Source organism: Lepidochelys kempii, chromosome 10, assembly GCF_965140265.1.
Source record: "Lepidochelys kempii isolate rLepKem1 chromosome 10, rLepKem1.hap2, whole genome shotgun sequence".
Lineage (NCBI taxonomy): Eukaryota > Metazoa > Chordata > Testudines > Cheloniidae > Lepidochelys > Lepidochelys kempii.
This window is the reverse complement of record NC_133265.1, coordinates 44,756,425-44,771,760: the sequence shown is the minus strand read 5'-3', so window position 1 is coordinate 44,771,760 and position 15,336 is coordinate 44,756,425. Positions and strand designations below refer to the sequence as shown.

The 15,336-nt window shown below is 44.3% G+C and overlaps 1 protein-coding gene across 1 annotated transcript; it reads left to right on the top strand.

Moving 5' to 3' along the window:
• Window positions 1-49: 49 nt before the first annotated feature.
• On the top strand, window positions 50-14,905 carry TERB2 (telomere repeat binding bouquet formation protein 2). The gene is made up of 7 exons (XM_073363191.1): window positions 50-169; window positions 5,730-5,811; window positions 8,895-9,040; window positions 10,609-10,670; window positions 11,711-11,796; window positions 12,828-12,919; window positions 14,460-14,905. The coding sequence occupies exons 1-7, from the start codon at window positions 106-108 to the stop codon at window positions 14,603-14,605; spliced, it is 678 nt and encodes a 225-aa protein (XP_073219292.1). The 5' UTR covers window positions 50-105; the 3' UTR covers window positions 14,606-14,905.
• Window positions 14,906-15,336: the final 431 nt, after the last annotated feature.

Genomic DNA, 15,336 nt, shown 5'->3' with positions numbered 1-15,336 from the left:
GGGGCAGTGCTCCGGGCTCCTCCTCCTCCTCGCTGTCCCGGCGCTGCCCGCCAAGCCGCGGGCTGGGAGCTCGAGCTGAGGCGCTGCCTGGGCCCGGGCGTCGGGATGTTTCGGGGCCGCAGCGCCTGGTTCTCGCAGAGCGTCAGCCGGGAGCTCCGCGATTTGTGGGGTGCGGGGGCCCCGAGCGGCCAGTGGCACGCCCCGCTGAGGGGCCCAGCCGGAGAGGGGGCAGTGGCGTGGCACGCCCCGCTGAGGGGGTGCTGGCGGGGGGGGGGGAGAGTCAGTGGCACGCCCCGCTGAGGGGGTGCTGGCGGGGGGGGGAGAGTCAGTGGCACGCCCCGCTGAGGGGGTGCTGGCGCGGGGGGGGGGAGAGTCAGTGGCACGCCCCGCTGAGGGGGTGCTGGCGGGGGGGGGGAGAGTCAGTGGCACGCCCCGCTGAGGGGGTGCTGGCGGGGGGGGGGAGAGTCAGTGGCACGCCCCGCTGAGGGGGTGCTGGCGGGGGGGGAGAGTCAGTGGCACGCCCCGCTGAGGGGGTGCTGGCGGGGGGGGGGAGAGTCAGTGGCACGCCCCGCTGAGGGGGTGCTGGCGGGGGGGGAGAGTCAGTGGCACGCCCCGCTGAGGGGGTGCTGGCGGGGGGGGAGGAGAGTCAGTGGCACGCCCCGCTGAGGGGGTGCTGGCGGGGGGGGAGGAGAGTCAGTGGCACGCCCCGCTGAGGGGGTGCTGGCGGGGGGGGAGGAGAGTCAGTGGCACGCCCCGCTGAGGGGGTGCTGGCGGGGGGGGGGGAGAGTCAGTGGCACGCCCCGCTGAGGGGGTGCTGGCGGGGGGGGGAGAATCAGTGGCACGCCCCGCTGAGGGGGTGCTGGCGGGGGGGGAGAATCAGTGGCACGCCCCGCTGAGGGGGTGCTGGCGGGGGGGGGAGAATCAGTGGCACGCCCCGCTGAGGGGGTGCTGGCGCGGGGGGGGGGAGAGTCAGTGGCACGCCCCGCTGAGGGGGTGCTGGCGGGGGGGGGGGGGGAGAGTCAGTGGCACGCCCCGCTGAGGGGGTGCTGGCGGGGGGGGAGGAGAGTCAGTGGCACGCCCCGCTGAGGGGGTGCTGGCGGGGGGGGAGAGTCAGTGGCACGCCCCGCTGAGGGGGTGCTGGTGGGGGGGGGAGAATCAGTGGCACGCCCCGCTGAGGGGGTGCTGGCGGGGGGGGAGAGTCAGTGGCACGCCCCGCTGAGGGGGTGCTGGCGGGGGGGGGGGGAGAGTCAGTGGCACGCCCCGCTGAGGGGGTGCTGGCGGGGGGGGGGAGAGTCAGTGGCACGCCCCGCTGAGGGGGTGCTGGCGGGGGGGGGGGAGAGTCAGTGGCACGCCCCGCTGAGGGGGTGCTGGCGGGGGGGGGAGAGTCAATGGCACGCCCCGCTGAGGGTGGAGACAGGTCCTGGGGAGGGGAGTCAGTGGCACGCCCCGCTGAGGGTGACTTGAGGGGCTGGGCCGGCTCCCCGCACCCTGCTTTCGGGGGCTGTGCGGGCAGGAGTGCTCCGGGGTTGTGCTCCCGGGGGTGCTCCGGGGAGTGCTCCGGGGAGTGCTCCCGGGGGTGACTGGGTCTTTGAGCTGGGGGCACTGGGCAGGTGCCCGCTGCCAGAGCAGCCTCCCCTCCCCCAGCTGGGCTCCAGCCATTGCCAGGGCTGAGTGAGCAGCAACGAGCATCTGGCTGGGGTCACCCACCAAGTTGCTGCAGCGCCACATGATCGCTCTGCCCCCGGGGGGAGCCGCCTTCCTTCCCCAGGGCAGCCCGCTATCCGGCCCCTCTGTGTGGCTCGGGTGGAGTAAAGGGATGCTGAGGCCGGCCCCTGGCGAGAGGTCCCAGCTGACAGCCCAAGCCCTGCATGGGGCAGCGGGTGGGAAGCATCTCCCCCAGAGCTGCATCACAAGGGCTGTTCCCAGCTGCAGGCATGGCCCTGTGGGCACCGTCACAGCCTGTGTGAGGGTGTCTCATACTTAGCACATGGCCAGCTGGTGATAACACTCGCTAGCGGCTGCGTGTCCCTGTGCGCCCAGTTGCTGCACCCCAGAACTTCTGTACGGTAGTGCTTTGAGACCATCAGAGCTCACTGGGGACCAGGCTGACTGGCTCCTGGCACAGCCCACTACAATGGGTAGGAAAATCAGCTGAAATCATGGGTCACTTCAGTCTAACTGACACCTTCATGGACTCTAAGGGCAGAAGGGACCATTGTCATCATCTACTGTAACTTCCTGTGTAACACAGGCCAGAGAACCTCCCCAAAATAATTCCTTGAGCCACCTCTCTTAGAAAAACATCTACCACAGCCTTTGGTAAATTGTTCTAGTGGTTAATTACTCTCACTGTTAAAAATTTACACCTTATTTCCAGTCTAGACATGACCTGCTGCCAGTACTAAAACATCTTTGGCATTTCTAAATATTAAAGATGGCAATATTCTAACTCAAGGTGTTGCATTCAACACAGGAGAGTTCTGTATTAGACCTTGTCTTGACAGATAAAATGGAACAGATCACAGAACTAAAAATTAATGGGGGCTTAGGTATTCATGATCGTAACTTGATCATATTTATAATGTGAAAACAGAATAAAGTCCAAACCACTAATACACACACACAGAGGCTGATTTCACAATCTGAAAACAGTTATGAGCCAAATCAGCTGTGAGGAAGAATTTAATAGAATAATATGAATAATAATTGGGAATTGTTTAAGAACACTTTATTAGATGCCCAAAAGGCCACAATCAAGGAAGAATGCCAAGTCGGTTAAAAAAGAGACCTGGTTTAGAGGGGAAGTGAAGACCACTATAAAAAATATAACAAATGGAAGAAAGGGAAAGTTGACAGTAATAATTATAAATCAGAAGCTAGGAATTGTAGAAAATTGATAAGGGAAGCAAAGGGACACCAGGAGAACTCTATGACCAACAGAGTTAATGTAATTAAGAAAGAGTTTTTTAAGTGCACTAGGAACAAAAAGGCTCCAAACAATGGTACTAGTCCAATACTAGATGGAAACAGTATAATTATCAATAATGATGCAGAAAAAGCAGAAGTGTTCAACAAATACCTGTTCTGTATTGGGGAAAAGACAGATAATGTCATATCATATGATTGCTCTTTTTCCATTCCATTAGTATTGGAGGAGGATGTTAAATAACAGCTAAGGTTAGACATTTTAGAATTAGCAGGTCCGGTTAAATTGCATCCAAGACTTTTAACTGAGCTGGATGAGGAGCTCACTGGACCGTTAATATTGATTTTCAATAAGTCTTGAAAGACTTAAGTTCCAGAAGACTGGAAGACAGCTGATATGCCAATTTTAAAAGGGTAAATGAGATGACTTGGGGATAATTATAGGTCTGTCAGGCTGACACTGAGGCTGGGCAATATAATGGAGTGGCTGATACAGACTTCACTTAATAAAGAATTAAAAGAGAGTAACATAATTAATACCAATCAACATATGTTTATGAAAAATAGAACCTATCAAACTGAGTTGATTTTTTTATGAGATTACAAGGTTAGTTGAAAAAGGAGTTGATGTATATACTTAGACTTCAGTAAAGCATTTGACTTGGTAACACATGACATTTGATTAAAAAACTATAATGATATAAAATTAACAAGGCACAGATTAACTGCATTAAAAACTAGCTAAATGATAGGTCTCAAAATATAATGGTAAACAGGAAATCATCATTGAGTGGGTTTGTCTCTAGTTCTGAGGGGATCTTTCTTGGCCCTTTGCTATTTAACATTTTTATCAGTGACCAGGAAGAAAACACAAAATCCTCGCTGATAAAGTTTGCAAATGAAACAATGTGAAGGAGTGGTAAAGAAGGAAGAGGACAGGTCACTGATATAGAGCGAGCTGGATCGCTTGGTAATCTGGGCACAGCCAAACAATATGCATTTTAATACAGCTCCAAGTAAATGTATATTGTCACAGTTTCAGGATAACTGTGCCTATATTCCCCCCTATCTCCATAGTCTACTCCAGGAATGATCAGACAGGTCTCCAGTCATTAACTATCTCTGGATAGAGACCCTTGTCCCACTCCTTTCTGACTGGGATTTTAAAGCTGCACAGCTGCCTTACACTGTTAGCTCCCCAGCAAGTCAGTCTGCCTAACAGCCAGCATCTGTCCATTGGTTTCTCTCAGAGGGCGATGGACAGTGAGTGTATTGCCAGCATTTAAAATTACCCCACAGCTTTTTCTAAGCAAGCATCTTTATTCTTAAGGTAAAAGCATTACAGAGAAAACATAAAATAAATGTGCATGCTAAAAGCTTATCACCCATCAGTCTTTTGGGGCCCTAGTAGGCCAAAGTCCCAGCCTGCAAGGGTGGCCCCCACTTCCCGGGCCAGAAGGTCCTGTCCGTTTGCTGGATCAGGTTTTTATACCAAAAGCCTCCTCTTTGTTTAAATCTCTGGAAAACACAGTTTGAAGCAGTATTTGCAAACACCTCTGGAGGTGATGCTTCTCTGGAGTTGTTTACAATTCCCAGGGTAATCACCTTCCACTGTTTTTATTTCCTCGATGAGCTGTGGTAACCCTTCTCCATGGACTAGAACACAGTCATACATAAACCATTCATAAATTGAATACAATGGTTCCCAAAGATACTGCATGGGATTGCAATATCTGGCACATTCACATCTAGGAAGAAAGAATGGAGGCCCTACTTACAGAATGGGGGATTTGATCTTGGCAAGAAGTGACTGTGAAAAAGATTGGGAGGTTGTGATGGATAATGATAATCAGCTGAACATGAATTTCCAGTGTGATGCTGTAGCCAAAATGCTAATGCAGTCCTTGGATGCATAAATTGTGGAATTTGCAGTAGTACAGAGGTTATTTTACCTCTTATTTGGCACTGTGAAATCACTGCTGGAATACTTTGTCCAGTTCAGGATTCCACAGTTCAAGAAGGATATTGATAAATCAGATTTCAGAGTAGCAGCCGTGTTAGTCTGTATTCGCAAAAAGAAAAGGAGTACTTGTGGCACCTTAGAGACTAACCAGTTTATCTGAGCATAAGGTTTCGTGAGCTACACGAAAGCTTATGCTCAAATAAATTGGTTAGTCTCTGAGGTGCCACAAGTACTCCTTTTCTTTTTGATAAATCAGAGAGGATTCAGAGAAGAGCCAAGAGAATGATTAAAGGATTTGAATATGTGGTTTATAGTGATTGATAGACTCTAGGAGCTCAATCAATTAAGCTTAACAAAGATGGCTAAGGCATAACTTGATTACAGTCTAAGTACCTCCATGGGGAACAAATATTGAAAAGATATTAAATATTTAATAAATCAATCTAGCAGAGAAAGTTACTGTGATAAATGAAGGGGGGGGGGAGCTCCCTTTTATGAACACCCAGCCAGTTAACTATAAAATCCCTGTTAGTAGCTCTTCTCTACTTAACCTGTAAAGGGTTAAAAAGGGTTAAAAAGTCCATAGGTAAAAGGAAAGGAGTAGGCACCTGGCCTGTGTTATGCAGGAGGTCAGACTAGATTATTATAATGATCCCTCTGGGCTTCAAATCTAAACATCTATGACTGGGGGTGAACTGTCAGGTAAAAAGCAGAAGTTCATATTTTGTTCCTTAGGACTGGAGACACTGACCTCCACAAATAAAGGTGTTTTGAACATACTGGGGTTAATAATCCTAAACCAAGAGTGCCATATGCGCTCAATGTGACCATTTTTCTGCAGTGGCTGAAGGAGGAGTGATTTCAACTCATCATGGTGCTGATTACCTGTTCAGCAGTGATGCTTCACACCTTGATACACAGAGGTACACTTTGTAGGTTTGACTCTTCATAGAATCATAGAATATCAGGGTTGGAAGGGACCCCAGAAGGTCATCTAGTCCAACCCCCTGCTCAAAGCAGGACCAATTCCCAGTTAAATCATCCCAGCCAGGGCTTTGTCAAGCCTGACCTTAAAAACCTCTAAGGAAGGAGATTCTACCACCTCCCTAGGTAACGCATTCCAGTGTTTCACCACCCTCTTAGTGAAAAAGTTTTTCCTAATATCCAATCTAAACCTCTTGTAGCTGTTTGGCTGTGTTCTTGTCTGTGGAGTGTTTTTAGATATGCCCTGACCCTAATCACCCCTCCCCTGCTTCTCTGAAAGTGCCTTCAGCTAACAAAATTCTCCTTCCTTTTTCTGTTTTTGTTATGAGAATTCTCTTACCATAGTTTTGGAAATATTGTGCATCCATTAGAGCTCTGTGTATATTATGTATTGTATACATCTAACCTCTGGGTTTTTCAGCTGCACAATTAATTATATACAAAACATAATGCAATACAAAATTAACAACATTAACAATTGTGTTAAATAATCTCAATATTTAATGGCAGTAACTTAAACACAGATGGAATTTTTAAAAGTGCCCGACTATTCCCATTGAAGTACTTCAAAGGGGGCAGTGTTAGGCTAATGGGGGGGAGGGATAGCTCAGTGGTTTGAGAATTGGCCTGCTAAACCTAGCATTGTGAGTTCAATCCTTGAGGGGGCCATTTAGGGATGTGGGGCAAAAATTGGGGATTGGTCCTGCTTTGAGCAGGGGGTTGGACTAGATGACCTCCTGAGGTCCCTTCCAACCCTGATATTCTATGGTAATGCTGAGAATTTCTGAAAATCACAACCACAATAAACTGTAGGTAAGATGTCTTGGACAAAATACATAAGTCTCCTAGCAAACCACTTTGGCCTTCCCTATATGCAAAAGTTGTACAGCTTTAACTAGTTAAAGTGACACAACTTAAAAGGTGCTTATACTGCATAGCTTATTCCTGTAAGGTAAGGGGAATAAGCTATACCAGTAGAAGGCACCTATATATCAGTATAACTGCATTCATAGTATGGGTTGTATTTGTATGGCTATTTTGGTTTTTATATATATATAATATCACCCCTAATCAAAATAGTTTATGCTGGTACAAAAATGTATGTGTAGACCTGGCCTTTGTTAGTAAAAATGAAAACACAAAAAAGGAAAGTAGTTTAGTTTTCCAAACCAGCGTCAATTCTATAGTTAAATTAAATTTTTTCTGCTGTTATACTCTCCCAGCTGGTTTTGTGATAGTTATCTAACAACCTCAAATCCCAGTGTTGCTGACTTCTTCACTGAGGCATAAGGAAGTAATCAAAACAAGAGACATGGAAAATTCAGCCTTTATAAGCAAGGTGGGAGGAAAAAAAAATCAATACTTGCCAAATGGAAAACGGCCAAATCGCTAGGGAAAGAAATTTTACTTTCAGTCTGCTAAATTATTACAAACAAAGGAAAGGAAATATAGAAAACAAAAGAGGGCTTGACAGTGAGTTTTTTTAAAAGGAGAGCTGCAAAGCTTAAAATGAAGAAAAGACTGTAAAAGATCCACAATCAGGAGGTGAATATTTGTATAAATGAGTGGTTCTCAACCTATTTATCATTGTGAGCTGTAGGTTGAGAACCACAGTACAGTACCCCAAACTCCCCAGTCCCCTATGCCTAGTGCTCTTGCAGGCTGCTAGACACTTATCTTCCCCCCTCTGCCAGAGCTGGGTGGTGAATTTTGAATTTATTTTAGCACACAGCTGGGCTACAGCTGTGTGCTAATTGGGCCGCAGGTGGGCCATGGATTGAGAACTGCTGGTATAGATTAAATGTCAACTAAATACATTTTACAGATGACACACCCAGGGAATTGTCAATGTTCTGTTAACTTTAGCCAGGTGCACCACATTCTCCTATTAATCAGGCTAACAGGGGAATTCAGCATGTTATTACCAACATTTTCCCCTTTCTGCTTAGTTTTTATGACATCACTGGCTTCAGTTCTGAAGTAACACCCCGTTGTGTACTGTGATGAGACTACTACTGCCACAGAAGCCTTTGGAGCATGGTGCTGGCCAACAGGTCACCAAACATTAAGTGCAGGTTTTCGTCAATACTTTGTGGGTTTGAAACAGTGTAAAGATATTCACTTCTGTTCAAAGGGCTTGAACCATTTCTTTAACTGTTTGCACAGCCATGTCATTTAGTATATAAAAAGACATATTTACCTGATCTATGGGGCTCTGCTTCTTTGCTTCAGTGTGTTGGTGAGGCTGATGTGGCCTCCTTTTCCTTACTAGCCACACACCATAAAGCAACTATATTATTTTCTTTATCAAACTCAAACTCACTTTAATTCTTTAATTTCATAAGTATCCCTACATCTTTGCAGGCATTTACCAGTCAAGTTATGAGTGAAGGATTTGTTTTTCCCACAACAGCTGATAACACTGTAACCCTCTGACAGAGCTATGCCAATTATTACCTGTCTGGCATAGTTATATGTAGTTCTGCTTGCATCAACTGTCACAGGGAAAATGCACAACCCTGAAGTCAAGACTTGACAGATAGTGAAAGAGCAAATGCTTTTCATATAATTTGTTTCAAAATAAAAATGTATCTGTAATATCAGTTTCCATGCACTGTATATTTAATTAATGATTTTGGATATAAAACGTGCTCTATATTTTTTGTGAAAGCTTTATATTAACTTTTGAAATATTAATATTTACAACAATTGAAACAATTTAAAAGTAGGTCAATTGCATGACAGTGTTCTTATTCTTATTTATTATTTGACTTATCATAGTGCAAAGCAACCCCAGTTGCAGACTAGGATCCCATTGTGCTCAGCACCGTACACAAACAGAATAAAAAGACAGTCTCTGCACTAAAGAGCTTACAATCCCTTTAAACTCATTAGTCACTGTAACTTTTACTGTGTCCAGCCTTGGTACACTCTAGGGTTAAATTGATCATTCAAATAATTATGATTTGGTTTTTTTCACATTTCTTTTTTTATAAAAGCTTTTTCTGTTTTTTCCGTCTAGAATACACCAGAGCCTAGATTATATAGAGGGTAAAGCTACAGTTTTTCATTCTTGTTATCTCTCTGCAAATGCAAGTGCCAGCTCTGAAATGAAACAGACAGTGGCTTTGGGTCACTTCATCCTTCCTCCTGCCTGTGTGCAAGAAGGTTAGGAAAAATATAGAGCATTTACCATACAGTTTACTCATTGTTTTAAAACCGAGACTGTTGGTGATGTTGAGCATACATGGTCAAATTACAGAGACCTCAGTCTGAGTGTTCTGGGGGAGAAGGGGCATAGGGAGTGTCCCAGGACAGGAGGTGTCCACCATTCTGCAGTGTAGGTAGATCTGAATCTACTGCTGTTGGTGGTGCTTACCCCTCTACTAGGTGCAGGTCTAGGTTGGCAGTATGAGTGAGATCTTGCCCATGGAGGAGCAGATGCTAGCCCTGTTGTACAGCTGTAGCAAATGCTGCTGCTCCATGAGCTGCCCCTAGTCAGGGCATATGCCATTACACAGGTATCGCCTTGCTAATATGTTTGGCCATTTGTTACCTCGCAGATGAATGGATTGGAGTCATCTATGCTGTGAGTTTGGGATCATGCAGTTTCTGGTATCTTGACAGTTGATGTGGGGCTGGGCAAAAAGCTCTTCCCTTCCTTTCTCCCCATTTCTCTCCCCTCTTCCCCCCCCCTTCCCCGGCAGCCTGCTACTCTCCACAAACCTGATTGGCTGGGGGGTTATGCCATTCCAATACCCCCTTTTTCTCTCCTCCCTGCTACTCTTCAGAAACCTGGCACGCAGAGCAGAGTGCCACTCCAAAACAAGGACACAGAATTAACTTTGACCCCTGGGAGTCCAAAAGATTAAAAACAGGAAGAATAGGGATGGCATATTGTGTATCAAAATTAGGAATTAATATGTCTAAAAGAATATCCAATTGTGTAGCTGTCATGACAGCTGGACTAGTGGCGATAATGCTAGTGTTAAACTGGATCTGGAGTGTGCACCCAGCAGTGGCAGTCATTTTTTCGGACTCAATATCAAGCCTTATGGCCATAAGAAAGGATGCCTCCATATGTAGAAGTCATCTAATCAATTAAGGGGAGAATATAAATCCCTAGGTATTTAGGAATTATAGCTGGTGATGGCTATGGACTAGCCAGTCAAGTCTGCTTTGTCATGAAAAAGAAAAAAAAGAGAGACCCCCTGGGAGGGTTTGAGTGAATGAGAAGATGGGGGACCAACATGGGAAGATTCAGAGAGGAAACAGAGGAATAAGCCAGGAGCAGGAACCCTGAGCTATGGGAGAAAGGGAGCTGTTTGAAGTGGAACCAGCTGCTTGTAAAAGGGGAGTCTTATAAGTGCTCATCCTGGATCTGACAGAACAGCTAAGCCCATGTGACAGGACCCATTATTTTGAGCTCATGCCGCACACCAGCCTCAGAGAGCACGGACAGGGTGGACTCCAAAGGGGGGACAGATGGCATTGGCATGGGGCAGAGTCTCTGCATGTCTAGCCAGGAGTGGGAGGCCTGTTTTGCTGTTTGCTGTGTGGGGGGCAAAGGAGTCTGTGTAACCACTTCTAGAGATCCTTACCTAGGTACCAATCAGTGGTCATTACAGTTTAGTTTCACGCTTGGTTAAAGATCATCTCTGCTAGCTGACTGATTTTTGCTGGACAGATACCACTGTGTAATACTTTTGACATTAATTTATTTTTATTCACTACAGAAATTAGAAGAAAACTTGGTAGTTTTATATGGGAGCAGATGAATGATTCCCTGATGGAACGGGTAAGGTTGTACTAAATGCACATCGGGGTGAAATCCTGTCCCATTGAAATCAATGGCAAAACTTTGCCTGACTTCAGTGGAGGCAGGATTTCATCCTAGGGCTTCAGGTCAAACAGTGGATCAAATGGTTTTTTTTGATGACTGAATTGTGATAATCAAGATGTCTACTACTGCCTTTGGCCTACTGTATATCCCCCTTCTACTGCATCGTGTCCAGGGAGCAACCATTCAGAACTTGCAGAAAATGGAGTTGCAGAGGGATTCACTACCATCACCACAAAGCAATGTCCATATTCTTAACAATAATGAAATGGATTGAGAAAAGCCAACAATGATATAAAGCACTCAGTCCACAGAAGCAGGTTAGAAAGCTTTTGTGCTTTCTCTGGTTACTGCTGGCTGGGCTGGATGGCTTAATGTAGTCCTTTGTACTACTATGCCAAAAATGTGGGTTCAGATCTCTTGCTCCCCAGGCAAATTACTGCTGTGCAAGAATCTCCTCCTGCCAGAGGCTAAGATTTCTGGACAACATGATCAACACAAGCTGCCTTATATTGCAAAGTTTGATTTTAGTGTTAAAATCCTAAGCAGTAAAAGCTTAGCCCAGGCCTTTCACTGTCCTGTGTCTGCAGCTGAGATAAATGGGACTGGACTTGGTAACAGTTCCAAAGTAAATTCTAGATAGGAAGTAAGGGCTGTAGATGGCAGTTACAGTAAAGGAATCCCACAGCGTGTGATTATTTCCCCCTTGAGATGAACCCCAGTCCACTTTTCAGGGCAAGGTTAAACTGTTTTGTTTCCACTTCAATTTTGGTGTTTGTGTGATTTTTAAAGTTTGTTTTGTGTGTGTGTGTGTGTGTGCATGTGTGCACGTACATACTGGGGCATATTGCCCTCTTGTAAAATTTTCATTTGATAGTGCCTATCAGTGTCAGAAAATTGAAAATGATAGTTATCAGAGGAACTTTCATTTGCTTCCTTATCAAGTCAGAAGGGGCTGTATGCACAATTTTAATCAAAATGTATATTGACATCTACAGCTTGATGAATTAACACCAGTTGAAATAAAGACTAGCATAAAAGAGGATGAGCAAAGAATAAAGGGCAAAAAAGACCTGGATGGAAGGTATTTTCTTTATTTCCATGTTAGGATTGCATAGGTCCTGAAGTTTGGGCACATGAGCATATTACACAAGGGTGGCCTAACTTACTGATCTTCTGAGCTGCATACGATAATCTTCAGAAGTTCGAGAGCTGGTTGCACCTGCTCAGGGCTTCTGCCCTGCGGCAGAAGGGTGGGGCATGGGGCTTCAGCCCTGTGGGAGGTGCCTGCCAGTGCTCAGGGCTTCAGCAAGAGCCGGGCTGAAGCCCTGAGCCACGGCAGGAGCCTCCTTCGGGGCTGAAGCCCCTAACCTCACCACCCTGCCACAAAGAATCCCTGAGCTCCCCCTCCCAGTCTGGTAGGTGGAGAATGGGGAGGCATGGGGGGCTCTGTGAGCCACACTTTAGCTGTAAAAGAGCAGCATGTGGCTCGCAAGCCGCAGTTTGGCCACACCTGGTATAACATATCAATTGATCGATAACTCTGAATCCTAGTGAGTACAGTGTAAATCTCAACCATAATTATTTTGCTGTTGATCATTTTAGCAGAAACATCCAACTAATGTATTTATCCCAGGATCCAAAACTGTAGTCCCCTTGTTCTCAACTGTGCCCTGCCTAGTTGCCAAAACCTTCAACTTCCTCTCCTGTCAAATTCTGCACTGTGGTTATATGTTCAATACAAAAATCTGCAGTGCAATAAAAATTGAAGATGGAAGGCCAGACTGAAATAAAATGAATGTGATATCAAAATAAATAAGATAATGGATTCTGTACCCATTGTATTATTTATTTCCATATTTAATTCAATAAAAACCTTCATTTGTGAATTTAGCAGAGGTTGCTGCAGAATTTCCATCTTGCCACACTGGACTTCTTCAGAAATGAGGAGATCTTGCTGTGGAATTTAGGTCCTTAGCCTTGACTATAGATAGGCAGGGAAGGGAAAATTTGAAATTCCCACGAATAGCCGAATCCAGTAACACAGCCATTCCTGAAAGCAAGCTTTAAAAAGTAAATGAAAGAAGCAAAAATAACACTTTTTTTTCTCTACAGCAGTAAAGAAAAAATAGTATCAAAAACACCAGTGGGAGGGAAACCTGCATACTGTCCACTTCAGGATTATCCAGTGAACAACATGGTGACAGGTAAAGATTAATATAGGTGAACTTTCAGCCAAATGGAACAAATGCAAACAATGTTATGGGTGATACTGATGAAGACTGGCCCATTCTATGCTTGATTCTATGTTCATGCTTGATTTCTTTATAATGCAGACAGAAAATCATGCAGTGTATCTTTTCTGTGCAAATTCTATACAATCAATATTCATGCAATTCTGCATCTATTTCTAGTGAGATGTCCTTCTCACCACGTGAACTTCTAACAGTTGGGTTCAACAAAGGGTATAGTTTTTCACTGAAATTGATTTGATATTTGTTTTTGATGAATCCAGGTTGTCCCCAATTTATCACTTTAATTTCTCTAGGTGTTTGCAAGTATCAAAAGTGATGGTGTATTAACATTTCTAGCAGTTTATCAGATGTTGCATCAAAGTTAAAATGACTGTCTAGTAACTCCCTGGATCCATCATTTCCCCTCCTAAAAACAGGTGCTGTATTTGCCATTTTTTTGACCCTTTGGGAGCTCACCTGTGCTTCTGATACTCCATCTAGTTTCATGAGCACTTTAGGATGTGTGTCACTAGATGCTGATGATAAGAAAAAGTTTACATTATCTAGGTATCCTTCTAGAGGATGTGTCATGGCTACCCCTTTTCTTAGTTGATCATTATGAGAGGTTCCTGAATCTGTAAGTGCAGTATGGGGTTCTATTACAATATTTTTCATGTCTTAATTATTTTCAGTATAATTCACCTACTGTGAAATTCATCCCTGTGCAGAGGGCCAACCTTATGGGCAACTTAAATTCTATTTTGAAGGCTTAAGCAGGACTAAAGTGATACGTAGGCTTGGTCCTGTCTTTTCTGCACAGAAATGAATTTCTATCCTAGTAGACAAGTTCATTCCCTTACTACACTAAACCTATGTCTACGTTGTCCAACAGTTTGGCCTATGGGGGTATGAATAGCAGTGCATACCAGTGCTGCACTGCAGCACTCCTGTGTGAATGCTGCAGTTGCAAACTAAAAGGTTCCTAGCTTGCATTAATGTAGTACTCTTCAAACAAGACTACGTTAATGCATAGGAACCATTTAGTGTGCACTCAATGGGGTAGAGAGAAGGATTGTCCAAGGACATCACTCCCAGTATAAAGGTTCTTTCTCTCCAGTTTGCATCAGTGAAAAAGCCTTTCTTTAACTTGTGTGCATACTATAAATGATTTAATAACATTTGCAACCCTGTGCTTGCTTTCCCTGGGGAAATGATGGCAGAGTTTCAGGAGCTGCATGTATTTCTCAACAAAGTGCTCTTCTCTGAAATACATTATATAATATTTGATGTAATCTCACTGAAAATAGTAATAAAGTACCAGGCATTTCTGTGTTTGTGATACTGTGTCTGTGATTCTCCCCCATGCCATATCAACAGTGTTTTTAATTTTGTGGATATTCATTCCACACTCCAGAAAGTCCAATAAAAAAGACTGGCCCAGGTGCTGTAGTTTCTGTGGTGTTTATATTTTATATATATATATATATATTTTTTTTTTTTTTCCACTTTGTAGGTTATGTCTCTTCTAGTGAGATGAAGAAATACCTTGGGGAACTAAATGACTTCATTCCTGGCACTTCAGGTTACTCTGTATATTGGATTAAAAATGAAATGGACATTTTCTCTGATGTGAAAAATAAATTGAAAAGGAAACTATAAATGACATTTAAATTGTTTGTATCAAAAACATAACTTGGCTTTGCTAAAACATTGCTAAATATACGTATGCCCGTTTAATAACATCCCATCTTTAGCATTGTATATATCCGTGTTCTCTCTCTTTGTGTTGGTTGCTGGTTACTTTAAATAGCACTGTCATGGTACTTACAGGTTTTTTTAGTTCAGTGACTGGAGGACTGAATTCTGAGTTGAATTTCTTTGTATTATTTTGGCCCAGGCTAACTTATTATATTGACTACAACTGTGTGTGCCTTATAATTTTTTGGATATTCATTATATTTTAACAACTGGTTACATTTGCTGTAAACAGCTTCAACTACTTAAAAATTTGTTTCATATTAAAATTACATATAAGCTTTCATCAAATAATTGCAAGATGTTTGGAATTTTTAGGGTAACAGACTTTGATTTCAGTATGACTTCTTGAGCAGAGATTTTATTCTCACATGGTTGCATGCAAAACACTCCTCAGGGTGATTCTGGCTGTTAGTAAAGCAGGTGTTAGTAAAAGTAAAGTAACAGTATAATTAGGCAGTCCAAAGAAGAATTTGAAGAGCAACTAGCAAAAGACTCAGAAACTAACAGCAATTTTTTTTAAGTACATCAGAAGCAGAAAGCCTGCCAACCAATCGGTGAAGTCGCTGGATGATTGAGATGCTAAAGGAGCACTCAGGGAAGACAAGGCCATTACAGAGAAGTTAAATGAATTC

What these genes read in the sequence shown, in the direction of transcription:
- TERB2 (XM_073363191.1), top strand. Translation starts at nt 106, where the DNA reads ATGTTTCGGGGCCGCAGCGCCTGGTTCTCGCAGAGCGTCAGCCGGGAG. An exon ending in GGAGCTCCGCGATTTGTGGG is followed by an intron (nt 170 to 5,729) that starts GTGCGGGGGCCC and finishes ATTTTTCTGCAG; the next exon opens with TGGCTGAAGGAGGAGTGATT. An exon ending in AGTGAACAACATGGTGACAG is followed by an intron (nt 12,920 to 14,459) that starts GTAAAGATTAAT and finishes TCCACTTTGTAG; the next exon opens with GTTATGTCTCTTCTAGTGAG.